At 64.0% G+C, this 24,800-nt stretch overlaps 4 protein-coding genes across 8 annotated transcripts; 3 read left to right on the forward strand and 1 right to left on the reverse strand.

Annotated features, from left to right (window-relative positions):
- Positions 1 to 1,247: 1,247 nt before the first annotated feature.
- On the forward strand, positions 1,248 to 11,436 carry TJP3 (tight junction protein 3). 5 transcript variants are annotated; one of them, XM_042815133.1, is made up of 20 exons: positions 1,443 to 1,563; positions 4,676 to 4,732; positions 4,810 to 4,934; positions 5,051 to 5,153; positions 5,367 to 5,829; positions 6,105 to 6,208; positions 6,758 to 6,920; positions 7,010 to 7,100; positions 7,307 to 7,371; positions 7,532 to 7,610; positions 7,746 to 7,902; positions 8,242 to 8,350; positions 8,782 to 9,001; positions 9,317 to 9,513; positions 9,598 to 9,693; positions 9,976 to 10,046; positions 10,136 to 10,447; positions 10,547 to 10,759; positions 10,971 to 11,011; positions 11,115 to 11,436. In XM_042815133.1, exons 2-20 carry the CDS (start codon positions 4,685 to 4,687, stop codon positions 11,212 to 11,214), a joined length of 2,757 nt encoding a protein of 918 aa, XP_042671067.1. In that variant the 5' UTR covers positions 1,443 to 1,563; positions 4,676 to 4,684; the 3' UTR covers positions 11,215 to 11,436. The 5 variants fall into 5 exon arrangements, with proteins under 5 accessions (XP_042671069.1, XP_042671067.1, XP_042671071.1 ...); XM_042815137.1 differs by lacking the exon at positions 1,443 to 1,563 and adding an exon at positions 3,682 to 3,760; XM_042815135.1 differs by having other exon boundaries at positions 1,248 to 1,563; positions 5,051 to 5,829.
- Positions 11,437 to 11,674: 238 nt separating this feature from the next.
- APBA3 (amyloid beta precursor protein binding family A member 3) lies at positions 11,675 to 17,317 on the reverse strand. Its single transcript, XM_042815138.1, has 10 exons — positions 16,024 to 17,317; positions 15,684 to 15,723; positions 15,092 to 15,237; positions 14,903 to 14,989; positions 14,475 to 14,633; positions 13,985 to 14,164; positions 13,605 to 13,817; positions 13,266 to 13,385; positions 12,761 to 12,901; positions 11,675 to 12,621 (listed from the first exon to the last, which is right to left on the reverse strand). Exons 1-10 carry the CDS (start codon positions 16,948 to 16,950, stop codon positions 12,550 to 12,552), a joined length of 2,085 nt encoding a protein of 694 aa, XP_042671072.1. The 5' UTR covers positions 16,951 to 17,317; the 3' UTR covers positions 11,675 to 12,549.
- A 147-nt stretch (positions 17,318 to 17,464) lies between these two features.
- On the forward strand, positions 17,465 to 18,556 carry MRPL54 (mitochondrial ribosomal protein L54). Its single transcript, XM_042815144.1, has 3 exons — positions 17,465 to 17,551; positions 17,972 to 18,128; positions 18,289 to 18,556. The coding sequence occupies exons 1-3, from the start codon at positions 17,476 to 17,478 to the stop codon at positions 18,419 to 18,421; spliced, it is 366 nt and encodes a 121-aa protein (XP_042671078.1). The 5' UTR covers positions 17,465 to 17,475; the 3' UTR covers positions 18,422 to 18,556.
- A 92-nt stretch (positions 18,557 to 18,648) lies between these two features.
- LOC122158461 (mucosa-associated lymphoid tissue lymphoma translocation protein 1-like) lies at positions 18,649 to 24,491 on the forward strand. Its single transcript, XM_042815142.1, is given in 18 exon segments — positions 18,649 to 19,097; positions 19,182 to 19,343; positions 19,452 to 19,618; positions 20,303 to 20,422; positions 20,510 to 20,663; positions 20,883 to 20,967; positions 20,969 to 21,061; positions 21,190 to 21,286; positions 21,396 to 21,443; positions 21,513 to 21,548; positions 21,656 to 21,859; positions 21,984 to 22,161; positions 22,282 to 22,356; positions 22,700 to 22,827; positions 22,900 to 23,046; positions 23,241 to 23,398; positions 23,483 to 23,617; positions 23,703 to 24,491. Coding segments are annotated over 17 exon segments (2,211 nt in total). The 5' UTR covers positions 18,649 to 19,097; positions 19,182 to 19,206; the 3' UTR covers positions 23,952 to 24,491.
- Positions 24,492 to 24,800: the final 309 nt, after the last annotated feature.

The following is a 24,800-nucleotide window of genomic DNA, read 5'->3' on the forward strand; positions in this document are numbered from 1 at the left end:
TCCGGCAGCCGCCGCTGAGCAGCCTGGGAACGGTGGGGACCATAGAGCGCGGGAGGCGCCGCGGCCAGACACGCCCCGGCGGCTCAGGCCGGAAGTGGGCCGCGGCTACAGCCGGAAGTGGGGTTGTCCCCTTCCGTCAGAACTAATCGCGACGCGGAATCTGAGTGTCGCGATAGTCCTCGGAACCGGGACCGAGATCGGGACCGGGATTGGGACCGGAGTGGGATGGGAGGAGCGGGGACGGGAATGGGGCCCAGCGTACCATAGAGCGGCGGAGACAGAGAGGCGCCAGCTGTGCCGGCGCGCAGAGGGCGGGACCTAAGCGTCGCTATGGCAGCGGGGCCGGGCCGTTGCCATGGCAGCGGGGCCTACTGCTGCCCCGCGGTTGGATTCCCCCTTGCCGGGCCCGGTGCATCGGAGCCGCGCTGAGACCGCCGGGGTCGCTCCGTGCCGTGGAGCCGCTCCCCCTCTCGGTTCCAAAGCCCCGCTCGGCCCCACCGCATCCTGTGGCCCCAGGCCGAGCCCCGCGCCCTCCGGCCGTCGGCGCCACCTAGCGGCAGCTGGGCCCTGCGAGAGGCTGCGGTGGGCAGCCCCCGGCCCGTGACGTCTCGCCCTGAACACGGCGTGGCTCAGGGGACGGCCGTGGCTTCCCCGGGCTGTGAAACCCGCCCGGCAATGGGCCGCATTCCCCGCCAGCCCTAATGATGCTGCTCGGCCGCCCCGCCGTGCCCCCGAGGGGCCTGGGCCGCGTCCCTGCGAGGGAGGGGACCGGGAGGGGACCGTCCGAGCCGCCCCGTCCTCCTGCGAGACGAGCGGCGAGCGGCGGCACTCGGACGGGGACGTCGCCATGTCCCCAACCCCGGGGTGGCCGCTGGTGGCGGGGGGATTCCGGAGGAATTGGTCCCCCCGCGATGCCCTGGCACGGGGCCTCGGCCCGCCGCAGCCCCACGGGAACCAAACGCAGGCTGCTGGAGCCGGGAGCCGCTGCGTGGAGCTGATCTCTGTGGCTGGAATCACACCCGGCGGCAGGAGGAAGGGCACCGGGCCCGTAGCGAGGTGGGGGCCAGGCAGAAGGGATGGGGAGGAAGGCAGGTGGCAGCCGCCGCTGGGTGGAAGGGGGGTCACATTTTCTCCAATGTGGCCCCCCAGCATTGGTGCCGTGGGTGAGCTGGCAGCTGGCAGCGTCCCTGCGCCCTTTGGGGCCTGAGGCACCCATGGGTGCTCTAGGCAGCACAGGTGGCACAGAACCCCGTGCAGTACCCCATCCTCAGGCACTGCCACCCCATGTCCCCAGGTGCCCTGTCTCTACCTGAGGCTGAGAATGGGAGCAGATGTGGCTGAGCCACTAGCCTGGGGGAGTAGCAGACAGCCCCCCCCGGGATTTCCACTGTGCTGCTGGAGCTGCCCAGGGACCCTCAGCTCCTGTTGTCTCCCTCCCGCAGGCAGCGTCTGGCCCACAAAGGGTTACGCAAGGCAGCACCCAGGAATGTCACCGCTGCCACCAGCCCTGGCTCTCAGTTCCTTCCTGGTCACATTCAGCCGCGGGGGACGAGCCACAACACGGTGAGTGCTGGGGACCTGGGACACAGCTATGGGCTGCCTGTGCCCAGCAGCCCCAGGAGGGGGTCTGAGGACCCTCCTGGAGCTCTGCCCCAACCATGGGGATAGATTGGGAAGAGAAGCCCCAGGGCACTTTGGATGTTGGCGGGGAGACCTGGGCAGGGTGTGCCCTCCTTGGGGTGCTGTGGCTACAAGCTGTGTGGGCTTGAGGATGCAGAGCTGGAACCCTGTCATTGTGGCTCCACACCCCAGCCTGGAGGCCATGCCTCCATTCCACCTTTGTACACCCAGCTGGGGCAGCTCCCAGCACCAGGGCAGGATCAGGATGAGCTCTGGGATGCAGCTGGGGCTCGGTCGGGTGCTGGGGGGCTGCTGTTGGGGCTGGAACCTCAGCGATGCCTTCCTGCATGGCTGATGCTAGACAAGGGACGGGTGGCTTGGCAGAACTGGGTGGGCTGCGGGGGGCATCTCAATGTGAATGGGGCACGTTGGGGCTCCTGATGCATTGGGCTGGACCATGGTGTGCTCAGCCCAGATACCGCCTTCCCCGGTGGGGCCACTTTGGGTGCGGGTTGGTTTCTGTCAGGAACCGGCTGAGCCGGCTTCTCTGGCTGCCAGTCTCGGCCTTTAGCTCGAGGCAGGGCCCCCGGGGAGGCTGAGGGCAGAATGGGGGCTTGGTGTCCCTACGGGCAATTCCCGGAGAGAGGGAACTGCCTGTTGTCTCACTGTCCCTTCACCCCCACAAGGGCAGAGAGCTGCAGGATGCAAACGTGAGGTCAGTTTACCACGTCCTAGTGATGGGTAGGAGATACAGTTTGGGGTCCACTGAAGCTGTGGCTCCCTGTGGGTGGTGCTGGGGCTGGTTTCGATGACCGGTGATGTTGGGTGTTGTGGGCCGGCCTCCTGGACTTTGCCCTGTGCTCTCAGCCTGGCTTATTCCCAGGATCAGGTGAATGATTGCGTCACTCTGCTTGTTACTCTGTGCTGGCATTTTGGGGCTCTTTTGGTGTGTCTGGGGCTGCATGCTTGCCCTGAGCTCTGCCCTCTTTGGAGCTGTGTCCACACTCACTGTGACCCCAGGGACAGGTATTTCCCATGGGCATCAGCATTCATTTTGGGTGCCTGTGGACCCACTGGTGCTGTGCTGCGGTTCTCATGTGGGGCCGTGGGGTTTCCAGCCCCAGTTGTCAATGTGAGTGGGCTCACGGGGGCCCAGAGGTGGTGAGCTGTACTGGGGCCCAGAGCAACACTTTGGCCCCTGGCAGCACCATGCTGCAGCCCCCAGGCAGGACAGGGACCTGTGGGTGGCACAGGACAGGCACACAGGCAGCAGGGCCAGAGCTGGGGGCTGCTGCCATCATGGATGGGCGATGGACAGTGGGAGCCCTGAGAGGTCTGCTATGGCAGAAGCATTGACCAACGAGAGCCCTGGCAGATCTGCTATGGCAGAACCAGCGATCAATGGGAGTCTGTGTACATCTGCTATGGCAGAACCAGAGGGTAACGGGAACCCTAAGAAATCTGTTGAGGGAAGGGCAGCGGCCATTCTGAGCCCTTGGAGATCTGCTATGGCAGAGCCAGTGGCCAACACTGGCTACAGTCTTTGTAGATCTGTTACAGCAGAACCAGTGGGTAACGGGAGCCCCGGGAGATGCAGCGGCCGTTCAGAGCCCTGAGCGATTTGCTGCGGCAGCCCGACTGATGCCGTGCCGTGCCGTGCAGGGCTGCACCGTGCCGTGCCGTGCAGTGCTGTGCAGTGCCGTGCAGTGCAGTGCCGTGCAGTGCCATGCCGTGCCATGCCGTGCAGTGCCGTGCCGTGCCTTGCAGTGCCGTGCCGTGCCGTGCCGTGCAGTGCCGTGCAGTGCCGTGCCGTGCCGTGCAGTGCCGTGCAGTGCCGTGCCGTGCCTTGCAGTGCAGTGCAGTGCCTTGCAGTGCCATGCCATGCCATGTCGTGCCGTGCCGCACCACGCTGCGCCGTGCCGTGCCAACAGGGAGCGCAGATCCCCTGTCACCTGCGGTGCCCGCCCAGCCCCACGTGGGCACGCCCCGAGGCGGCGGGGTGCGGCGGAGGCGGGCTGTGCCAAGCCGTGACCGTGCGTGCCGTGCCGAGCCGTGCCGTGCTGCGGGTGCCGAGCCGAGCCGTGGGTGCAGCGGCCACCTGCCGAGGGCCCCGTGCCGCAGCATGGCCGTGCGGTTCCAGGTGCGCTGCTCGCCCGGGTGGGAATGGGAGATCCTGGGAAGGCTGCGGGGGGGTCACCGAGGTGGGCTCGGGGCCGGGGGGCAGAGGCGGCCCTGTCCTGCGCGGTTGCTGGCTGCGGGGAGCAGGCGGGAGCCGGGCGGCGGTGGCACCGCACGGAGCTGCCGGCTGTCCGTTCCCTGCCGCGCTGCACGACGGCGTTACAATCTCACCGCGATTTCCTTGGCTGTGGTTGATCCATCACGGCGTCGCCCGGCCCTCCCGGTTTGCTTTTCCGTGCCCAGATGACCCTTGAGATAGAGGCTGTAAAACAGCTGCGGGAGCCACCGCCCCACGGCAGCTTCCGCGGTCTCTCCGGCTTTGTTTGCAGGATTTTCCCCTCCTGGTGCACAGATTCTGTGCCTCTCCAGGGTGCTGGGAGCTGCTGGAGGGGATCCCGATCCCACACCCTGTGCAGGGCTGTGCTTCAGCCTGCACGTGCATCCCAGTGAGGTTTCTGTCCTAAGTGGAAACTGTTGGCTTTGGGGAAAACCAAAGGGCGAAGCCAGGTGCAGTGGTCAGCAGAGCCACCAGCTCTGTGGTCACACCAGGGCCTGAGCTGAGCAGCTGGGAGGGCATGGGTGCACCGTCAGAGGCAGCACTGGGGGCTGCTGGCTGCTGGGGCAGGGAGGGCAGTGGGGACACGGCGATGGCAGCTGGCAGGTGCCCCATCCGCAGCACCCTCGTATCCCCAGTGCCTGCGGCTCGGCTGATGCTGAAAGCCCTTGCTTCGGCTCTGCCTTACAGCCCAAAGCAGGACAGAGGAAGGGGCTGGTGGCTGCACAAAAGAGCCGGAGCCGATCTGTGCCCCCGGCCCCTGGGCTGCAGCCGAGGCATCGCTCAGCCTCAGCACTCACCCTCCCTCACTTGCGTTGGCAGGTGGCTGCCATGGAGGAGATGCTGATCTGGGAGCAGCACACGGTGACGCTGAGCAAGGTGAGCGTGGCTGAGGTGGCCGTGGGATGGCGGTGTTGGGGACAGGCTGTGAGCTCCTCTCTGCCCCTCCCTTCTAGGACCCTCATCGGGGCTTCGGTTTTGCCGTTTCGGGTGGCCGGGACCATCCCAACAAGGTGACTGGGGACACGGCGGTCTTTGTCTCAGATGTGGTGTCCAGGGGACCGGCGTTTGGCCAGCTTCAGTGAGTTCACGGGGATGTGGGGGTGCAGTGGGGCTCATCGCTGCCGGCAGGGACCGGAAGGGCAGCAAGTTGCTGCTACAACCCCATGCAGAGCCACGGCTGCCTTTCCCTCACAGGAGGAGGGATCAAATTGTGATGGTGAACGGCCTTTCCATGGAGAATGTCTCATCCTCCTTCGCCATCCAGACAATTAAGTCCTGCGGCAAGATCGCCAACATTGTGAGTGTGCCCTGCAGTGGGACGGCTCTGTGCTTGTCCCTGTCCTGTCCGTGTGTCCCTGTGTCCCTCTGTCTGTTTGCAGGGTGCACGGTGGCTCTGGGCAAAGCTCCTGTTGCGGCACATTTCTCCGCCACCTCAGAGTACCCATGGTTTGTATTCTGGGCTGGGAAATCGCCTCATCTGCATCCCTTCTTTCTTTCTTTCCACTTGCAGACACTGAAAAGACAAAAGAAAATCCACCTCCCCGCGAGCAAGAGCAGCCCCGCATCCCCTGCTGTGACCCGGCGCTACGACTCAGACGAGGACTACGACCCTCGTGGGGATCCGGCCCTGCGCAGCGCCAGCCAGCACCGCTCCCGAGATGACCTGGACCACAACCAGGGCTACGATGGAGACTCGTCCAGCGAGAGGAGCTCTGGTCATCACCAGGACGACCGCCGCCACTGCAAGTCGTCCCGCAGCCGGAGGCGAAGCCAGGACAGCAGCCACTGGAGGCAGAGCCCTGACAGCGGCTCGGAGCACAGGGGTTACGGCCGGCACCGCTCCGCCAACGGCTTCGGCCCTGAAGGGGACACCAACGGGCTGGCGCTGGTGTCGGGGTTCAAACGGCTGCCGCGCCGGGATGTGCCGACGAAACCCATCACATCAGTGCTGGTGAAGAAGAAGGAGGATGAAGGTAGGGCCTGCCCGCTCCCTGCGTGCCTGGGTTTTGTCTGGTCGGTGGCTGCGTGTCCCCGGAGTGAGGCTCTGGCATGCAGCACTGGGGCAGCGTGTGCTGTGCTGCAGGCACTGAGCCTGCTGGCCTCAACGCAGGGTGTCACAGCTCGGCTCTGGGGCTTGCTGATGGCCTGATGGGAGCTGGAGTGTGCTTGTGGGGTGGTGGCGAGGGGGAACTTTGAGGGGGTCCCGCTTCTGCCCAGCCCCAGCACTGCCGCAGGTTCTCTGATGCAGAGTACGGCCTGAAGCTGGGCAGCCAGCTCTTCATCAAACACATAGTGGAGAGCGGGCTGGCAGCGAGGCGCAGCTCCTTGCAGGAGGGAGACCTCATCCTGAAGGTATGGAGCAACAAGGGTTGCACAGCACTTGGGGGGACTCAGTATCTCTCTTTTGGTTGGCTTGTCGCTGGCTTGTGTCACTGCAGGGGACAAGCTGAGGGTGTGTTAGGTTGGCTGTGGGGGACTGCAGCTGGACTGGAGGCAGCTCTGCCTGGGGCACATATCCTGCCTTGCTCCCTGGCCACCCCTTGGCACTGCACACAGGCTCTTGGGCTCTTGGGGACCAGCTCCACTTGGTGCCAGGGGCAGCAGCTTGTCACCTCCACCCTCCTATCCCCGTGGCACCAGTCGGGTGCTGTGGGTGGGTGTCCCTGCTGGGGGAGCAGCCGACGAGCAGTTTGGTACATGATGAGGTGTTTGGGGCACGACAGGTGAAACGATGCTCGAGGTGTCTGGGGAGGATAAAACGGAAGAATGGAGGCTGGTTTGCAGGCACGGGGAAGGGACCTGGGAATGCTGCGGTGGGAGCAGCTCTGTGTGATCAGGGTTTTCCTGGGGTGCCTTTCCCAGGAGCGAGCACCCTGAGGCCTTCCTGCTCTGCCCCTCCAGATCAACGGGGTGGCCAGCAAGGACATGTCCCTGGCTGACACCCAGCGGCTCATTGAGCAGACGGAGGGGATCCTGACCCTGCTCGTCCTCCGGGACCACCGGCAGTTCCTGATCAACATCCCCAGCATGGAAGACTACCAGAGCGACAGCTCCCGGATGGACGGTGAGGGGGCAGAGTGGCAGTACTGGGCTCCCACTGCGCAGCGTGGGGACTGGACGGGCACTGATGCCTCTCGCTTTCTGTCACTGCAGATATCTCCGACATCGACTCTGACCTGTCCCACCCACCATCCCCCAAGACCTCCCCACAACTTCCAGCTGCTGCCAGGATGAATTCACCAGGGTAAGCCATGCTATGTCCCCATCCCCGTGTCCCTGTGAGCCCTCCTTCTTTCCCCCATGCTCTCTGCCTGTCTGGAGGGCCTGGTTCTCCTCTATGCTGGAGCCAGCTCACTGGAGGTGGCTCTGCATTTTGGCCCCCATCTTGCCCATGCTGATCAAACCCTCATCTCCTCGCCCTCCTTAAATCCTGCCCTGACTCTGTTCCAGAGAGAGGAGACGATCAAGCAGGAGTGCTGCAACCAACACAAACATGGACGATGCCCTGGGCCGTGGTGAGTGACTCAGATCGGCCTGGGGGGAGCTGAGGGCTCTGAGCAGGCTCCAGGCTCCTCCGTATCCCCACTCCCATCCCACCAGCTCTCCCTGTGTCTCTGTGGTCTGGGGAAGCACACAGACACCAGCACTTCCTGAACCAGCTCTCCTTCCCTGCAGACATGCTGGAAGCTGTGGAACAGGATGGCCACCACAGCCCCCGCAGCAGACCCAGTGCCCAAGCTGCCCCCAGGGACGGGTAAGTCTCTGCAAGAGGTGGTGGGAAGGGCTGAGCAGACAGGGATCTGCCCCAAGGCAGCTCCAGGGCTGGGGGTTCAGCACTGGTGACCACCAGCACGTCGCCACCATGCTGACTGCAGCCTCCACTGGGCAGGTACGGTCCTGACTCCAGAGTTGTGCAGTTTGTGAAGGCCAGGAGCGTGGGGCTGCAGCTGGCTGGTGGGAACAACGTGGGCATCTTCGTGTCGAGTGTGCAGGAGGGGAGCCCAGCCGACAGCCAGGACATCGAGGAAGGGGACCAGATCCTGCAGGTAGCTGGGAGCAGGAGTGGCACCGAATGCTTTAGTGCCTGGTTTGTCCCTGTCCCTTCTGTGCCCAATACCCCTCATGCTGTTTGGATTTCTCCCACTGGGCATCATTTTGAGGCAGTGTTGGTAGGGGATGGTCCTGTCCCCAGCACTGTGCTAACACCCAGCAGGGTCCAGGCACCAGAGGAGCCGTCCCCAGGATCACCCAGGGGTTGTGGCAGGCACTTGGGTAGCAGGGGCCAGTTCCCCCTCCTACCCCCAGGGCCCCCTGCCCTGAGTTCACCTTGGAAGCCGTGCCCTCCATCCCACTGGTGGGACACATCGGAGTGCTTTCCCACGCAGGTGAACAGCACCAGTTTCCAGAACCTGACCCGTGAGGAGGCAGTGCAGTGCCTCATGAAGATCCCGCCGGGGGAGGACGTCACTTTGTGGATCCAGAGCAAGCAGGACAGTGAGTGATGGCTGGTGACTTCCTGGGCTCATGTGTCTCCATCTCTTCTGAGTGAGCATCGGACTGCTCAGCTCCCCACAACTCTTTCTGCCCCACAATGCGGTCCTTCTTCCCCACGCCATCCTCCTCTCCCCCTGAGAGGTGATGGGAGAGCACTGGATGACCCTGGAGAACCATCTGTGCAGTGGCATCCTGGAGCAGGGGGGTTTCTGGCTCCGTGGATCAGCTTGAAATGGCCACTGTGTGCTGTGGGGCCGAGTCCCGCTGTCCCCACTGTGCCCAAGAGCACCACGCGTAGACAAGGTGTCCCCAGAGCCTCCTTGGCACTGAGGGCTGCTGTGGTAGATCGCACCCAGCCCAGCACATTCCTCCACTCCCAATTCCTCCTCTACCCGCTCTTCCCTCGTGCTCACTCTCACCCCGGGCTCCAGTTTACAGGAAGATGATCTCCTCCAACGTGCGCGACTCCTTCTACATCCGGACGCATTTTGACTATGAGAAGGACACGCCGTCGGGGCTCAGCTTTGCCCGTGGGGACGTCTTCCATGTGCTGGACACCATGTACCGCGGCAGGCTGGGGCACTGGCTGGCTGTGCGCATGGGCAGGGACCTGCAGGAGCAGGAAAAGGGCATCATCCCCAACCAGAGCAGGTAGGGAAAGAGCCAGGAATGGCCCCGCTGGGGGCAGAAGCAGGGGATGGCTTCCTAGTGATACAGGGATGTGGGTGCTGGGCCCAGTAAGAGCTGGGCCAGGGCTGAAGGGTGGTGGTGGGAAGTGTGAGCTGGTGAAACGCCTTCCTGGTGCCTGGGGTGGGGTTGTTGATGCTGTGGTTGACGGAGGTCCCGGAGGGGCTTTCCAGCCTGAATCGGCCATGTCACCAAGTGGGGACCTTGACTCCTGCCTGACTCCTTGGATGGAAGGAGTAAATCCAGAGGCTGCAGATCCTGAGCCCTTTCCCTTCCCAGGGCCGAGCAGTTTGCCAGCCTGGAGTCCGTGCTGAAAGCCACACCTGGCACCAACCCGCTGGGGGCACGGGCTGAGTTTTGGAAGCTGCGGGGCCTGCGGGGAGCCAAGAAGATGTTGCGGAAGAGCCGTGAGGACCTGTCTGCTCTCACAAAGCAGGGCCACTACCCCCCATATGAGAGGGTGGTTCTGAAGGAAGGTGGGTTGCCTGACCCACCCAGGGTCCTCAGCCCTAGGGCTGCCCAGCCCAGCCCCCCTGAGCTGCTCTGTCTTCTCCCCACAGCCAGTTTCAAGCGGCCGGTGGTGATCCTGGGCCCCATCACAGACATTGCCATGCAGAAACTGAGCATGGAACAGCCCGAGCTCTTTGAGATTGCACGTAAGTCCCCTCCACAGTGGGGGTGAATTTTGCTTAGCAGCTGAACGTTGGTGTAGGTGGCTTTGGGAGCTTTTTACTCTGTCCTGATCCTTCCTTGTGACCACTCCATGACACCCCAGCACCCTCTTGGACTCAGGCACCCCCTCCCCACGCACCGTGAGGCAAGCCAGGTCCCAGACAGCCCCCATGGAGGCACACGGCCCTGGGGCCTGACAAGGCCAGACCCACAGGGATGGCACAACTGCCCCAGCCCCTCTCAAACCCTGTTGTCTTGTCCTGCAGCGAGTGTGCCACGAGATGGGGCGTCGTCTAAGGTCATCAAGCTGGATTCGGTGCGGCAGATTGCTGAAAAGGTGAGAGCTTGCAAGACTTTCCCCGTGTGCTGGCAGCCAGGTGGGTGACCCTGTCCCCAGCAGGGCTGAGCGCTGGTGCCCTGCCCCAGGACAAGCACGCACTGCTGGACATCACGCCCTCGGCGGTGGAGCGCCTCAACTACGTGCAGTATTACCCTGTGGTGGTGTTCTGCGAGCCCGAGAGCCGGCAGGGCATCAAGGCCATGCGCCAGTGGCTGGCACCTGACTCCAGGAAGAGCTCCCGGCGCCTCTACGCCCAGGCCAGCAAGATGAAGAAATACTGCAGCCACCTCTTCACGGCTACCATCACCCTCAGCGGCAGCGGCAACTCCTGGTATGAGGAGATCAAGAGCATCATCAGGAAGCAGCAGAGCCAGCCCATCTGGACGGCAGCAGAGCACGTATGGGGCGGAAAGGCTGAGCCCTGCAGGGGCCGCACAGGGCTGCGTCCGCTCTCTTGGTGCCCAGAGACCCGGGGTCTTCATTGTCCCCATCCGCAGGTGGACGCGGCGCTGGAGGACAGCCTGGAGCTGCTGAACCCTCCCAGCAGGGCGGCTTCGGGCTACCTGACCTGCGACAGCCACGCCAACAGCGACTACGATGACACGGATGGTGAGGGGGGCGCCTACACCGACGGCGAGGCGGAGGATGCCTACGGCCATCCTGCACTGTCCCGCTCCTCTGAGCCGGCGCAGACGTACCCCAGTCACGATGTGAGTGAGCAGCTGGGTCCCCCGCAGCTGTATGAGGGGCACAGGGGGCGATTCCTATCCCCTGTGGCCCTGGCAGAAGGGCTGTCACCTCTGATGTCTGCAGGTCCGGTGTTGGTGCCTTGCCCACCTTGCCCTAGGGGAACGCAGCCCAGTCTCCAGCTGGGGCACAATTCTTGCCTGCCCCCTCTCACATCTACCTGTTTGTTCACAGGTGACCGAGCATCAGGGACAGTGGGCGCAGGAACACCTCAGGTACGCTGCGTGCCGGGGCCAGCTCTGCGCAGCCTCACCCTGCGTGGCAGCGACTGCCTCCATCGATCAGTCCCAGATGTCACTGCAGCATTTCCTCCTGCAGGGATTATGAGCACGAGGCCATGAGGAAGAGATTCACACAAGCCAGGGATGACTCAGATGAGGACGAAGGCTACGAGTGGGGTCCAGCTACAGATGTGTAGTGAGATCGATGTCTGTGCACGACCCCCGAGCATCACTGTGTGTCTCTGCCCCACAGGGCCCCTCAGTCCTACCGCAGCTCCGTGCCACCAGGGCTGGGTGACAGCCCTGCAGTGCCACGCAACACCCCCAGCTGGGCGGGCTGTGCCTGCGCCACCAAGTGCCTCCTTCCCCTGCTTCATCCACTGCCTCAGGATGAAATAAAGGGGACGTTTTGAGTAGGATGGGCTGCTGCTGTGTGTGTTGTGTGACAGCATGCAGGGCAGAGGTGCAGCAGGGCAGCCTTGCTGGGATCCACACCCTTCCATGGCCAGGGCCCTCAGCCTTCTGCTTGTAAGCACCAGCGCAGGACCCTCCTGAGGGCAGCAGCCTCGGGCTGATGTCTGGCACTGCAGTGGGCTCAGGGCTGCATCCCTTGAGCTGAGCTTCCTCAGCTGCAGCCCAGCAGGGTGAGATGCAGCCTTCAGCATTGCCCCAAACTTTTATTTTTTACATCAACCAACCACACAGGCAAAGTTGTGACAGGCCACCTTGGGCAAAGGGTCCCAGCTGTCCCCTTGTGAACAACGCATCCCCACGAAGCCCTCAGCTGCAGGCAGGTCTGTGGGGTTCACATCCCCAAGCTCTGTGAGACGTGGCAACGCCGTGTTCCCTTTGGTTGCACAAAGGAACAGCCCTGAGGGGTACCACTGTGCACGCAGAACGGTTCAAGGCAGTGCTGAGGAAGCAGAGGTAGTTTCCCAGCTCAGTTCAACAGGGCCAACAAGGTGTTGTTTGCAGCCCAGCAGGCCCCTGGCAAAGCTGGGGAGGAGGAGCGGGTGCTGAGGGTGCTGCTGCCCTTAAGGCTGAGTCTGGGGGCTGCTGGCTCTCCCTTGGGGTGCCAGTGTACACCCACACCTCAGGGTGCAGAGGCAGAGCTGCTCAGGACTGCCTGGGATGAGCCCCTGGAGCACAGTTCCAGCCCCACCTGGGAAAAGGCACCTTTGGTGAGTGTGAAAGCACGATCCGTAGTGATGGAAAAGGGGGCGGCCTTTTGTGCAGGGTCCCCTCTCCCCTGCCAGCACCAGGCCAAGGCAAGGGACCTTAAGGAGCAGGGGGCAGCACTGCGCAGGCACTGAGGCAGAGAGGGGTGAATGGATGTGGAGAAGGGTCGCTGCAGACCCTAACGCTGCTAAAGCTGAGCATCGGCCCACAGCTTCCTATCGCACCCCGAGTCCAACTGAAAGTGAGCAGGATGAGGCCCTGCGGGGGCCAGAGGGCTCTGGTGGCAGAGCAGGGGCAGCAGGCAGAGCGGTGGCCCCCAGGGGCGTGCAGTGACAGCTGGGCCCAGGCAGCACTCAGAGGAAGACGGGCTGCTCCTGCCCCGTCAGCAGGCGGTACGTGGAGGCTGGCATGGTCTTGATGTGGACCTGCACAGAGATGCTCAGATCAGCTGGGAGATGGCAGCTCCAGGCTGGAGGCTGTCAGGGCGAGGACCCCGAGCCCGGCCTGCGCCGTCTGCAGCCATGGGAGCGCGGGGGCAGGCGCCCACCCTGCTGCTCTGCTCACCTCGCTGACCGCCTGCGTGAGGATCTGGATGATCTTCTCGTGAGGTGTGGCCACCACGCTCTGCCCGTTGATCTCGATGATGCGGTGCCCCACACGGATGCCGCCCTTCTCAGCGATGCCCCCGCGCATCAGGCTGCAGATCTGGGGAGCAAGGAATGCTGGTGAGCCGTGCTCACGTCCCACGGCCGGGTACAACCACCACCCTGAGCCCTGCTTCTCCAGCAAGGACTGCGACAAATGGCACCAAGGACACGCCAAGGGAGCCAGGAGCCACCAGCCCCAAAGCAAACAGTTGACGAGCACCAAGGAGACAAAACCAAACAACAGCACTGTGGGAGAGCAACGAGGAACCTTCCACCGTGGCACAGAGCCCTGTGAAACCTCAGAAACTATCAGTGCTGAAGGCCTGTCTGCGCAGGCACAGCCAGGGCTGCAAGTCCCTCTGCCAGGCAGGTGGAAGAAACCCCGGGCAGCCCTGGCTCTGCTCCCACCCCACAGCACTCACCACACCATTCTCCACGCAGAAGCCCAGCTGGTACTTGGAGTCGGGGCGCCGGATGACCGCTGTGGTGACGGGGGAGCAGTGCACTATGTTCAGCATCACCTCTGTCTGGTGCTTCAGTTCCTGGAAAGCGAGGGGGGGATGTGTCAGACTCCGGAGAGTCACTTGGAGGGGTTGAGAGAGGACAGAGCTGTGTTGCTCAAGGGAAGGCTGAGGATCAGCACAGGACAGGTACAGGCCCTCCTGCCCCTCTGCCCCATCATCACTGACACCCCAGACACCACCAGGCTGTTTCCCATCTCTAGCAGAGCAGGGAGCCCCCCAGGCCCGGCCCCAGCTCACCCGGATGATGCTCTGGCAGGTGGTGAGGGGCAGCCCCACCAGGCTCGTCCCATTGATGGACATGAGGCGGTCCCCGATGCTCAGCTCACCCGACCTCTCTGCAGGGCCCCCGTGCATCAGGTTGGCGATGACAACAGTGGGCAGGATGGAGCCCCAGCCCGACTCCACGATGGCGATGCCCAGAATCTCCCCCTTCTGCTTCCGGATGCAAACCTGAGGAGGGGGGGGGACCGGGACGGGGAGCTGGGGTGTGTGCCACATCCCCTGCACAGGGGTACTGGGCTTAGAGCGAGCTGGGATAGGGCCTAGGTTGGTAGGGAGCATCTCAGCCTCTCAGTGGGGACCCCATGCTGTCCCCACCCCTCCAAAGCAGCTCTTACATCCTTGCAGTTCTCCTGCCGGGAGAAGTGGGTCAGCTCTGCATTGTGCTGCTCCTGGTCCTCAAGGGCACGGCTGTACTGGCGAGGGCTGAGCTCACTTGGGTCAATGCTGTTGGCCTCCAGGAAGCGCTGGTAGGCCACACCAAATGCCTGCCCGATGGCCTGAGCGATGATCTGGGCCTGGGGATGGACGGGGGACATTTGTGCTCAGGGCCACAGCCTGACCACCAAACTGGTCCCAGCAGCTCAGTCCCAGGTCAAACAGGTCCCAGTCCAGCACAGACGGCCTGGGAGCTGCAGGGCACCCTGCCCCTTCCTGCCCCTTCCCAGTACCGCACCCCTCCTTTTCTCACTGGGCCACTCTACACAGCAGAGCTGCCCGGGCTCCCACTCTTTGTGCCCCAGCACAGCGATGCCAAGCTGTCCTGCAGCAGGATGGGTCCAGGAGCCCCCAGCAGCCCGCCCTCCCTCAGGGCTCGCTCCCACTCACATCAGCAGAGTGGAAGACGTGGCAGATCATCTTGTAGAGCCGCTTCTCCTCCGCCGCCTCTGCCCTCCGAGGCAGCTTGCGGCGTGCCATGAGCACCACCAGGGAGCCGATGTCAGCAATGTAGGAGATGGTCTGCAGGGAGTGATCCATCATGGCCTCCTGGCAAGGGAACACAGCACAGACCTTCAGCCCTCCCCTCCATGCAGCACACGAGCCAGCCGGGCGCTGCTGCACACCAGGAGGATGCAGGCTCACTGGTTCAGATCCCACTCTGCCAGAGTGGCATCGCTCTGAGTGACAGCTCCTCCCAGCTGCTGCCCCTGGCCATCCCTGGGCACGACCCCCCATCACGGCAGGCAGAGAAGATCCCACAGCCGACAGGAAGGTCCCAGCAGCCCCAAGGCCACGCAGACACAATCCCTGCTCACCTGTGTGTCAGCTGTCAGCACCTTGATCCTCTGTGTGGAGACAAACAGATCCACCTCTGTCATGGGTTGGGATTCTCCCTCTGGTGCCTGCAGAGCAATGCAGCTCAATGAAGTCGCTGCTGGGTCCCTGCCCTGCAACAAAATGCTGCCCAGCACCCGCAGGAGGTCAGGACGTGCCCCTCCCTGCACCTTGATTCTGTCCACAGCCTCCTGTGCCTGTGCCATGCGGACGCTGGTAGGAGGGTTCCTCTCTGAAACCAGCTGTGTGGAGCCCAGGTACTTTGCCCCAAAAATCACACCGTCCAGCAGATCCTCTGGGTCACAGGGGCCTGGAACTGAGAGACTGGGAGGGCTAAAGCAGGGGCTGGTTTCCTCCTGCCACCTGTTAGCTGTGCTCTGTATGTGAGGAAGTGGCTCAGCGCTCGAGAGATGTGCTCCTGGCATAACAGGGGAACCAATGCTGACCCTTGGGCTGCAACCCCTTCCCCTGGAGAGCCCCCTTGGGCTGCCTCCCCTTCCTCTACAGAACCCTCCTTTTTCTCTTTCCAAACCTGGGCACCCCACAGGATTCCTGAAGCTTCTTCATGCCCAGCTGTGCGCAAACTGTGAGCAAACAGCCACCCCAAGTCTGCAGCCACGTTTCCCAATAAGTGGCAGCAATGCCTCTGCCCTGGGAGACTCTTCTGGGTGCAGAGCTGGACTCCCCCAGGCACCCCAATGCTCAGGTCAGAGCAGGCAGCGGTGGGTTAAGACTCCCAGTTCAAGCAGAGAAACAACTCACCTTCTTTGAAGGCCAGGCAGGAGGAGGGGGATTCCTTGTTCTGCAAAGCAACAAAAGAGTGAAGCGCTGGCTGGGAGCCTGGGGAGCACCAGAGGAGCAAGGGCACAGGGTGCCAGGGCTGTGGGGCTGTTTAGACCCACTGGCTTCCCCCAGCAATCAGACAGGCACAACCCGCCCCTCACAGTCAGGACAGCACGGCCCAGAGCAAGTAAGGGTGCTCTCCCCTAGTGCCACAATGTCCCACAAGACCCAGGGAAACGCCGCCCCTCACTCCCCCCTGCCCAAAAAATCCCCCAAGGAAGGAGAGCGAAGGGGACCACGGCCGTGCGCCTGCACTCACGGTCACACTGCTTTGTGGCGGCCGCTTCTTCTCTGGGGTCACAGCAGGAGACAATTCTGCCCAGGCTGGCTCTGGCGAGCTGTCTCGACTGCCCTCGCAGGTGGGTTTGTCCTCACTGAGCCCATCTCCACAAATCCAGCCTCCAGAAGGTCTTTCCTCCAAACCACCTGGCCCATCAGCAGCAGTGTGTTCCTCATGCGTCTGCAGCATCTCCAGCTTGGTCCCGGTCAGGACTTCAGAGCGGGTGAGGGGTGTCTCAGTGTCGGCCTCAGACAACCCCCCCTCGTAGCACAGGAGGTTCAGCAGGTCCTCCCGGTCGGCCTCAGCAAAGAGCAAGCCGTGGCAGGGCCGCGAGCGGGCCGAGTGCTGCGCACAGCAGGGATGCACAGCCAGGCCCCTGCCTGTGGCCACGTGCAGCGGGCAGGGCTGGCACTCACCCCGGCACTCTGCATAGCCCTGCTTGCCTGCCACAGGGGCCGTGTCGGGGGCGTCGCACAGACTGGGGCTGAGGGTCTGCAGCTGGGCCAGCAGACCCTGCATCTCCGAGGGCTCCTCCTCAGGTGCCTCGTCCAGCTCCATGGTGCCACTGCTGGGGGTGCGGGGGGGTCCCGTATCCTGGGAGGTGCTCCCAGCTCTCGGCCTCCAGTCCGTGGGGCCCCGTGGTCCAGTGGTCACCACCCCCTCTTCCATCTCTCTTCCTGAGTTCCTGCAAAGCCCGCTTTGTTCATCCCCACCGTTAAGGTTCATGGCTGAAGCAGGCCCCGATCCAGGCTCCGGACTTCTCTGCTGATCCACAGCGGTGCTGCTGAAGGTGGGCCCCTCCAGCTGCCCCTCGGCTACAGTGGGTCGGGAGGCACCGCGCTGCCCTTCTTCTGTGTCCATGGCTGGCAGATCGGGCGCCGGCTGGAAATCCATGGCGCTCTCCATAGGGAACAGGCAGGTCGGGGGGAGACGGGGAGGGAGCACGGGGGAGGGCAGGCATAGGGGAGGGAAAGGGGGGGGAACGAGAGGCCAGAAAGCGGGCGGTTGGGGGTCAAGGTGGGAGCAGAGAGGGGTCAGGAAGAGGCACAGGGGGGGCGCACAAGCCGTGCTCGCGGGGCGGGCCGCAAAGGGTCACGAAGGGGCCGCAGGGCAGCTTGGGGGGGGCCTGAGGAAGGGCCACGGAGGAACACACGGGGTTCCAGAGCCGGGGTTCCCGTCGTCCCTCCGGCCTCCAGCCGCCACTCGCTGCCTGGAGGCGCCGCGGTCCGGCCGGGCCCGAGCGGAACGGAACGGAACGGGTCAGGACGGGACTTACGGAGCGGGCCGACCCCGCGGCGACTTCCGGGCGCCACCACCCCCCCACTTCCGGGCGCTGCCGCGTCCACTTCCGGGCCCGCCCAGCAGCCACTTCCGGGCGCGGCCGCCGTGCATGCGCGCTTCGCAGTTGTCCTGGCGTGTCCCACGGCCGCCATGGCCGCCCGGCTGCTGCTGAGGGCGGTGAGCGCCGTGCGGCCCGGCCCGGCCCGCGGCTACGCCAAGAAACCGGGTGAGGCCGGGATGGGTCTGGAGCCCGGGCCCCGATCCCAGTCCCGTTCCTGTGTCCCGACTGGGCCCTGCCCCGTGTCCCGTTCCCATCTCCCAGCCGGGTCCCGTTACAGAGCCCCATCCCCGCGTCTCGTTCCTGGGTCCTGTTCCCGGATCCCGATCCCGTGTTGTAGTTGGGTCCTTTTCCCACTGCCTGTGCCCACATCCCATCCCGTGCCCCATTCCCGTGTCCCAGTTGGGTCCCATTCCCATGTCATGTACCCATATTCTATTCCCACATCCCATTCTGTGCCCCAGTTGGGTCCTTTTCCCCCACCCCATTCCAGTGTCCCATTCCCACCTCCTATTTCTGTCCCAGAGCTCCCGGCCCCATGCCCCCAGCTGCCCACACCCCCTCACATCACCGTGTCCCCTCTCCCAGGTGTGAAGGTGAAGGGGAAGAGCACTCCAAAGGAGCAGCTGAAGGGGCCGGAGGTGTGCACAGACCCCGTCAAGTTGGCCAACTACGCCGTGGGGGTCAATTACCTGAAGGACAGCCCTGAGGTGGCCCTGAAGCCCGACTCTGAGTACCCTGAGTGGTATGTGGGCCTCACCCAGATCTCTGCGTCCCGGCTGGGGGTCCCGAGGGTGGGGGAGATGCGGCCTTCAAAGCTCCCCTCCAACTGTAGCAGCCCTGTGATCCCAGGAGCTGCTCTTTGCCTCCCCCACCGCAGCCTCGCCTGCTCTGTTTGCCCCCAGGCTGTTCCAGATCCACCTGGGTCCCCCCAAGAAGCTGGAGGAGATGGACCCCGAATCCCTTGAGTACTGGAGGCGCCTGCGGAAGTACAACTCGTGGCAGCGCAACAAGCTGAAGAAGAGCAGGAAGCTGTGAGGGGCTGTGATGAGGCATCAGGTGTTGGTGTTGGTGTTGGTGTTGGCGTGGCCGACTCTGGGGCAGCTCCCACTGCCAGTCCCATCTTCTCACTACAGACTGACAATAAATCTCAGCTGAGGCCTCTCACAGAAACTGTGGCGTAACCAGGAGCCCTGTGTGCTCAGTGTGCTCATCCCCTCCTGCACAGCGCTGGGGGAGAATTAAGGCTGTCATTTCTCGGGGCTTTTTCCACAGTGGGAATTCTGTTTATTGCTGGCAGCAGGACCTGTGGCAGCCCAACGGGTCCCACTCCTTCTGCCAGCGTGCTGCTGTGGTGGGGATGGGTGGGAGGGCAGCGGCTTTGGGGTGAGAGTGACTCGACTGAGGTCACCGTGTCCCCGAGGAGGGTGGGCAGGAGGGGTCCCAATCCCCTCCCCGTTGCCTTCGGCCTGGCGTAGCCCAGCGCTGGCCCTACTGCACTGTGTGGTGGATGAGGGGGGCTGCTGCCGCCCCAGGGCGGGGCTTTGCAGGTTCCCTGAGGGCCGCGTCGCTCTGCAGGGCAGGAAGTGGCAGAGGAAAGCAGAAGTGCTGCAGCGTGGGGCCGCTTTTGTTCCTAACCCCCATTTCCTCTGCGCGGGGCTCAGGGTGTGCTGAGCTGGGTGCTGGCGGCTCTGGGCACACTCAGTACCTGCAGGTGAGTTCTCTGCACCTTTTGGACTCCATGCCCTCCTCTCCCTCTTGTGCTGCCATCTCCTGCTGGCACCCTGTCCCCTCGCAGCCAGAGGCAGCAGCCGTGGGGCAGGATGGGGGACTGGAGCTTGTCCATCAGCTCGCTGGGAGAGGAGGTGGTGGCCCAGCTCTGTGAGCTCCTGGACACAGCCAGCCGGGGCTGGCGCAAGCTGGCCGAGGTGGCCGGGGCAGAGAAACGCTTCAAGTGCAGGTAGGGATGGGGGGACGGTGGGATGGACCCCGTGTCCCCCCAGCGCTCCCCCCCCACGCCCCTGTTGTGGCCACATCTGCCCTGTTGTGTCCCCGCTGTCCCTCACAGTGAGGAGGAGCTGGAGATGTGCTCGCTGAAGGTGCTGGAGCCCCTTGGCAGCCCCACACAGAGCCTCCTGCAGCTCCTGGCTGAGCGTGAGTGCAGCCTCCGGTACCTGTGGGGCTGCCTGCACAGGATGGGGCACACGCAGGCCTGCCAGCTCCTCAACAGTGCTGGTAGGGATGGTGTCACCTGGGGGCCGAGGGGGTCAGCAGGGGGAAGGCGGGGAGGTGAGGGGCTCATCCTGCTGGTGGAGTGGCAGTGGGGAGGTGAGATGGACTGTGATGGGTGCAGCAGGGTGGGTGGGGTGGGATTGGATTGGGTGAATGCAGCATGGTGGAATGGGATGAGAAGGGTGCAATTGGGTGGGTGGGATGAGATGGAATAGGTTGGAATTGGAGGGGTGGGATGGAATGAGATGGGATGAATGAAGTAGGGTGGGTGGGATAGATTTGCAAGGGAAAGGATGGGATGGATGCAGTAGGGTAGATGAGATGGGATGGGATGGAATAGGATGGGATCGAACGGATGGGAAGGGATGGGAGATGGGTGCAGTAGAATGGGTTAGAAGGGAAGAGAGTGTTGGAGTGGGATGGGAAGAGGGTCGGTGAGGTGTGGACAGGCTGGGCTGGGACAGGGCAGAGTGTGGTGGAACAAAGTGTGATGGGCTGGGATGCAATGGGATGGCCTGAAGTGGAACAGCACAGGATGGGATGGGGCCAACTGGGACAGAATGCAGTGATACAGGCTGGGATGCCATAGGGTGACACTGGATGGGACAAGTGGGATGGGATGGATGGAATGGGGCAGGCTGGGGTGTAGTGGGGCAGAGCTCTCAGCCAGCCCGGGCTCTTCTACAGTCCACGACGTGATTCGCATCACGGTGCAGCCGGAGTCACAGGTGGTGGCAGAGGGGACGCGGGTGTCCCTGACCTGCTGGGCCACCGGCCCACCGGGGCTCACCTACCAGTGGTTTTGTGGTAAGCAGGAGGTGAGGCCCACATCCCCTCCCTGGCACCTGCGCTGGTGGGAGTCAGCATCCTGAGCCCGGCTCCCCGATGCTGTAGGTGCCTGGAGCCGCAGCCCCGGAGCTGATGGTCGACACGGCTGCACCTCCAGGACTGCCCCAGTGGTACATCTGCCGTGTGAGCTGCGGGGCTGCCTTTGCCTTCTCCAGGTGGGCTCACATCCAAGTGGAGAGGAGCCACAGCCCCGAATCAGGTGGGCTCTGGGGTCTGCGTTTGGGGGGCACTGCTCACCCGTGGGGCCGGGAATGGCTCCTGTAGGGCGCTGCTCACACATGGGGTATGAGTTGCTCCTGTAGGGCATCACTGACCCCTGGGGCTGGGAACGGCTCCTGCAGGGCACTGTGGAGCTGAGGCCAGCTGGGAGCACCCCTGCCACGGCCGGGTGCCGATCTGCCGCCCTTCCCATCCACAGCCAGCGGTTACTGCCCCAGCATGGCGGGGCTGCAGATCCTGCAGCAGCCACAGCCGTGCCGCCTGGCCGAGGGGGACCCTCTGGTGCTGGAGTGCAGAGCCCTGGGGAACCCACCGCCGCAGTACCAGTGGTTCAGGAACCGGCGGCCCGTGGAGGGTGCACGAGGACCACGGCTCCAGGTGCTGTAGAGCCCTTGTCTGGCACTGCGTGGCATGGCATGGCATGGGGTGGCACGGCATGGGGTGGCATGGCATGGGGTGGCACAGCATGGGGTGGCACGGTGGTCCCAGCTCTCCATCCCCTGCAGGTGCAGCTGGTGACGACAGCTGAGCGGGGCACGTACTCCTGTCGTGTGTTCAACCTCTTCCACGAGCTGTGGAGCCAGGAGGTGGATGTGGAGATCGGTGAGGGTGACCTCTGCATCTCCTGCTCCCCACCCTACAGCACCCTGGGTGCTGCGAAGCCCCGCAGCCCCATAACTGCTCTCTCCTGACCCCACTTTGTGCTGCCCAGGCCCGCGGCTCTTTGCCTCTGGAGCCCCCTGGCAGGAAGGGGATGGAGGTAGGTGCAGGTGGTGGCACTGTCCCATCGCTGTGCTCGGGACCGTTGCCACCATCTCTCTCTTTGCAGACTCCCCGGAGCCCGGCAGCCCCGACCAGCTGTATGGTGAGATCCCATCCAGGAGGGGCAGGGGACCCTGCGGGGGCTGCAATGCAATGTGGGGCGCTGGGGACAGCGTGAGAGTCCCTCTGTGTCCCCCTCTGTCCCTGCAGCCACCGACAAAGTGGCTCTGCTGGTGGGCAACATGCACTACCTGCACCACAAAGACCTGCGGGCGCCCATGGTGGATGTGCACGCGCTCAGCGCGCTGCTGCGGCAGCTCGACTTCAAGGTGGTGTCACTGCTGGACCTGTGCCGGGATGAGATGCAGATGGCAGTCGATGAGTTCCTGCTGCTCCTCGACAAAGGGGTCTACGGTGGGGCAGCTCCTGGGGGGCTGCGGGGCTCCCAGGGGTGGGCTTTGGGGCGGCAGGGCAGAGCCGTGGGGCTTGGGGACGCGCAAGTTGGGGTGAGACATGCCACCATCCCCTCTCCCACCAGGATTGCTGTACTATGCTGGACATGGCTACGAGAACTTTGGCACCAGCTTCATGGTGCCCATTGACGCGCCCGGCTCCTACACCTCCGCCCACTGCCTGTGTGTGCAGCACGTGCTGCAGCGCATGCAGCGGCGCCGCACCGGCCTCAACATCTTCCTGCTCGACATGTGCCGCAAGAGGTGACCCCACGTCCTACCTACGGGGGCATGGAGTGAGGGGTCCCCATGCCCCCCACCTGTGGCTTTTTTGGGTGGCACCCCCACGGGGCCCCACAGCTCTCAGCAGCCCTTCTCTCGCAGGAACCTCAATGATGACGTCCTCCCGCAGGTCGGGGCGCTGGAGGTGACGGCCAACATCGTCTTCGGCTACGCCACGTGGGTCCCCTCTCGTGCACCCTCCTTGCTGTGGGGCCAGGAGGACACAACCCCCTGGGCCGGGGCAGGAATGGGGTCAGGTTCTGATATCTCAGCCCTATTGGCATTTTTCCCTGATGTGTGGGTATGCTGTGACTCCATGGCACTGCTCCGGGCTCCCAGGGATGCCGTCCTTTATGGGGTTGGAGATGCTCGTGGCTGCACCAGGCAACACCCAAGGGCTCAGAGCACCGAAGCTCACCTGGATTGCAGGGATTTGGGTTGAGGACGCCCCACCCCAGTGGGATTCCTGCAGCACAGGTGAGGCTCCCAGCACCTTAACCCACCCTCCCCATCCCCACAGATGCGCGGATGCCGAAGCCTATGAGCTGAGCCAGGGCGAACTCTCCAATGGTGTCTTTGTCACCTTCCTCAAGCGCTGGCTGCTGGAGGACGAGAAGATCACGGTGCTGCTGGACAAGGTGGCCGAGGGTGAGTGCTGCGCAGCGGGGCTTAGAGGGGCCAAAATCCCTCACTGAGCCCACGCTGTGCCCGGCCCTGCAGACATGGGCACGCTGGAGCTGACGCGGGGCCGCCAGGCGCTGGAGCTGCGCAGTAACCTGTCGGAGAGGCGGGCGCTGACCGACCCCATCCGCTCCTTGGGACGGGCTGAGACCTCTGCCAGGAACCTGCAGTGGGCCAAGGCTCACGGTGTGTGCCACTGCTGCGTCCCCCAGCGGGTGGGGGCACGGAGGGGGCAGCGCTGAGGCACGGGTCGGCGGCACGCGGCGTCTCCAATGCACCCCGGCTTCGCGTTGGGGCCACCTCAGGTGTCACCCCCATTGTCAGCCCAAGTGCTGGCAGGGACCAAAGTGGTGTCACCAAGTTGCTCGCTGTCCCTGCAGTCCTCCCAGAGAGTCGCCACCTCCGCTTTGACTGCGGTGTCACCGTGCAGCTGGGCTTTGCTGCTGAGTTCTCCAACATCATGATCATCTACACCCGCATCCTGGCCGCCCCTGGGGACATCACTGAGTGCGTGGCCAAGCTCACCGACCTCCCCGAGGTGGGGTGGCACCCCCGGAGGGGCAGCACTTGGGGTGGGGGTCTCCCACACTGCCTTCCCCTAACCTGAAATCCCCCATGGCAGGAGCTGGACGTGGACCTGAAGTACACCAACCGGGAGAGCCCCGAGGAGCTGGGCAGCCCCTTGGTGCCCACCTGGAGCCTCACCTGTCCGTCCTGCTGCCTCTACAGCCGCCTCTGTGGGCTGCAGAGATTGCGGGTAAGAGCTGTGCCACACCAGGTGCACAGGGGGGGAAGGGGGGTCATGTGAAGCCCCCCTGTGCCCACATTGCCGTGCCCTGCAGCAGGAGCTGACCTTCACCGTGTGCCTGCAGTTTCGCTACCGCGGCGTGGCCGACTTTGTGGAGGAGCGGCGGGCGGTGAGTGTGGGGCGGCCGCTCATTGCCAAGCTCAATGTGAGCCCCCGGGACCCCGGCACGCCGCCCACCTCGGGGGGGTCCGGCAGCCCCCTGTCCGCATCGCCCCCCGGCAGCTGGGGGAACAGCCCCGAGGAGAACCTGAGCCCCGAGGTGCACGGATCGCATGGGGTATAAGGGGGCACGTCTGTGTACGGGGCACTGGCACCCCATATAGAGAGCAGTGTCACCCTATGTGCAGGGCACTGCCATCCCATTGTAGGCAGGGCTGTGCCACCCCATACGCAGAGCAACGTCACCCCACATACAGGGCTGTGCCACCCCACGCACAGAGCGGTGCCTCCCCATACACAAAGCTGGGTCACCCCATATGCAGCGCAGGGCCACCCCGTACACAAAGCTGTGTCACCCTATTCACAGTACACAGCCACCCCATATTCAGGACAGTGCCAGCTCCGTGTCCCTTAGCAGGGCAATGAATCCCATATATGGGGAGGTTCCACCCCATATACAGAGCAATGCCAGTCTCATGTATCCTCACAGGGCAGCGCCACCCCATATGGACACCACGGCCCCCCATGTGCCCCGGCAGCTGTGGGGTGGGCAGGGGGCAGGGCCGGGTGCTGCAGCTCAGCAAGGCGTCGCACCGGGGTGGGATTGGGCTCATTCAGGCCTAGGAGAAATAGAGAGAAATAAGCAGATTAGGGGGCAAATCCCACTGGGGGGGGATGGGAGGGGAGGAGTAGAGAGCTCCCGCAAGGCCGTGGGGTGAAGATTTTGGGGGACGATTGAAATGTGGGGTGGAGAGGAGGAAGAACGCCTTTCTGCTCCGATGACGGGAGCCGGGGGCCCTCGCTGCTGTGCGCCAACGCCGTGGGGCGGCGGTCGGGGCCCCTCGACCCAATTAGGGTGGGCTATGGGGCAGCCCCCTCCCCACCGCCCGCCTTTTGTTGGCCGAGGGCCGCCCGGGCGTCGCGGCGGGGTCGGCGCCAACCTCTGCCATTATGTCATGCGAAAGGCGCAGCC

The sequence above is a fragment of the Centrocercus urophasianus genome, unplaced genomic scaffold, assembly GCF_019232065.1.
Source record: "Centrocercus urophasianus isolate 14NV4802_14NV808 unplaced genomic scaffold, USGS_Curo_1.0 seq_1406, whole genome shotgun sequence".
NCBI lineage: Eukaryota > Metazoa > Chordata > Aves > Galliformes > Phasianidae > Centrocercus > Centrocercus urophasianus.

Excerpts from the sequence above, each read along its gene's own strand:
- TJP3 (XM_042815134.1), top strand. Across the intron at positions 8,351-8,781 it reads GATCCAGAGCAAGCAGGACA|TTTACAGGAAGATGATCTCC; the intron begins GTGAGTGATGGC and ends CCCGGGCTCCAG. Across the intron at positions 10,448-10,546 it reads TCTGGACGGCAGCAGAGCAC|GTGGACGCGGCGCTGGAGGA; the intron begins GTATGGGGCGGA and ends CCCCATCCGCAG.
- APBA3 (XM_042815138.1), bottom strand. The coding sequence starts at position 16,950 with ATGGAGAGCGCCATGGATTTCCAGCCGGCGCCCGATCTGCCAGCCATG. Across the intron at positions 15,724-16,023 it reads CGCCACAAAGCAGTGTGACC|AACAAGGAATCCCCCTCCTC; the intron begins GTGAGTGCAGGC and ends GTTGCTTTGCAG. Across the intron at positions 13,818-13,984 it reads GGCAGGAGAACTGCAAGGAT|GTTTGCATCCGGAAGCAGAA; the intron begins GTAAGAGCTGCT and ends CCCCCTCCTCAG.
- MRPL54 (XM_042815144.1), top strand. The coding sequence starts at position 17,476 with ATGGCCGCCCGGCTGCTGCTGAGGGCGGTGAGCGCCGTGCGGCCCGGC. Across the intron at positions 17,552-17,971 it reads CGGCTACGCCAAGAAACCGG|GTGTGAAGGTGAAGGGGAAG; the intron begins GTGAGGCCGGGA and ends CCCCTCTCCCAG. Across the intron at positions 18,129-18,288 it reads GACTCTGAGTACCCTGAGTG|GCTGTTCCAGATCCACCTGG; the intron begins GTATGTGGGCCT and ends GTTTGCCCCCAG.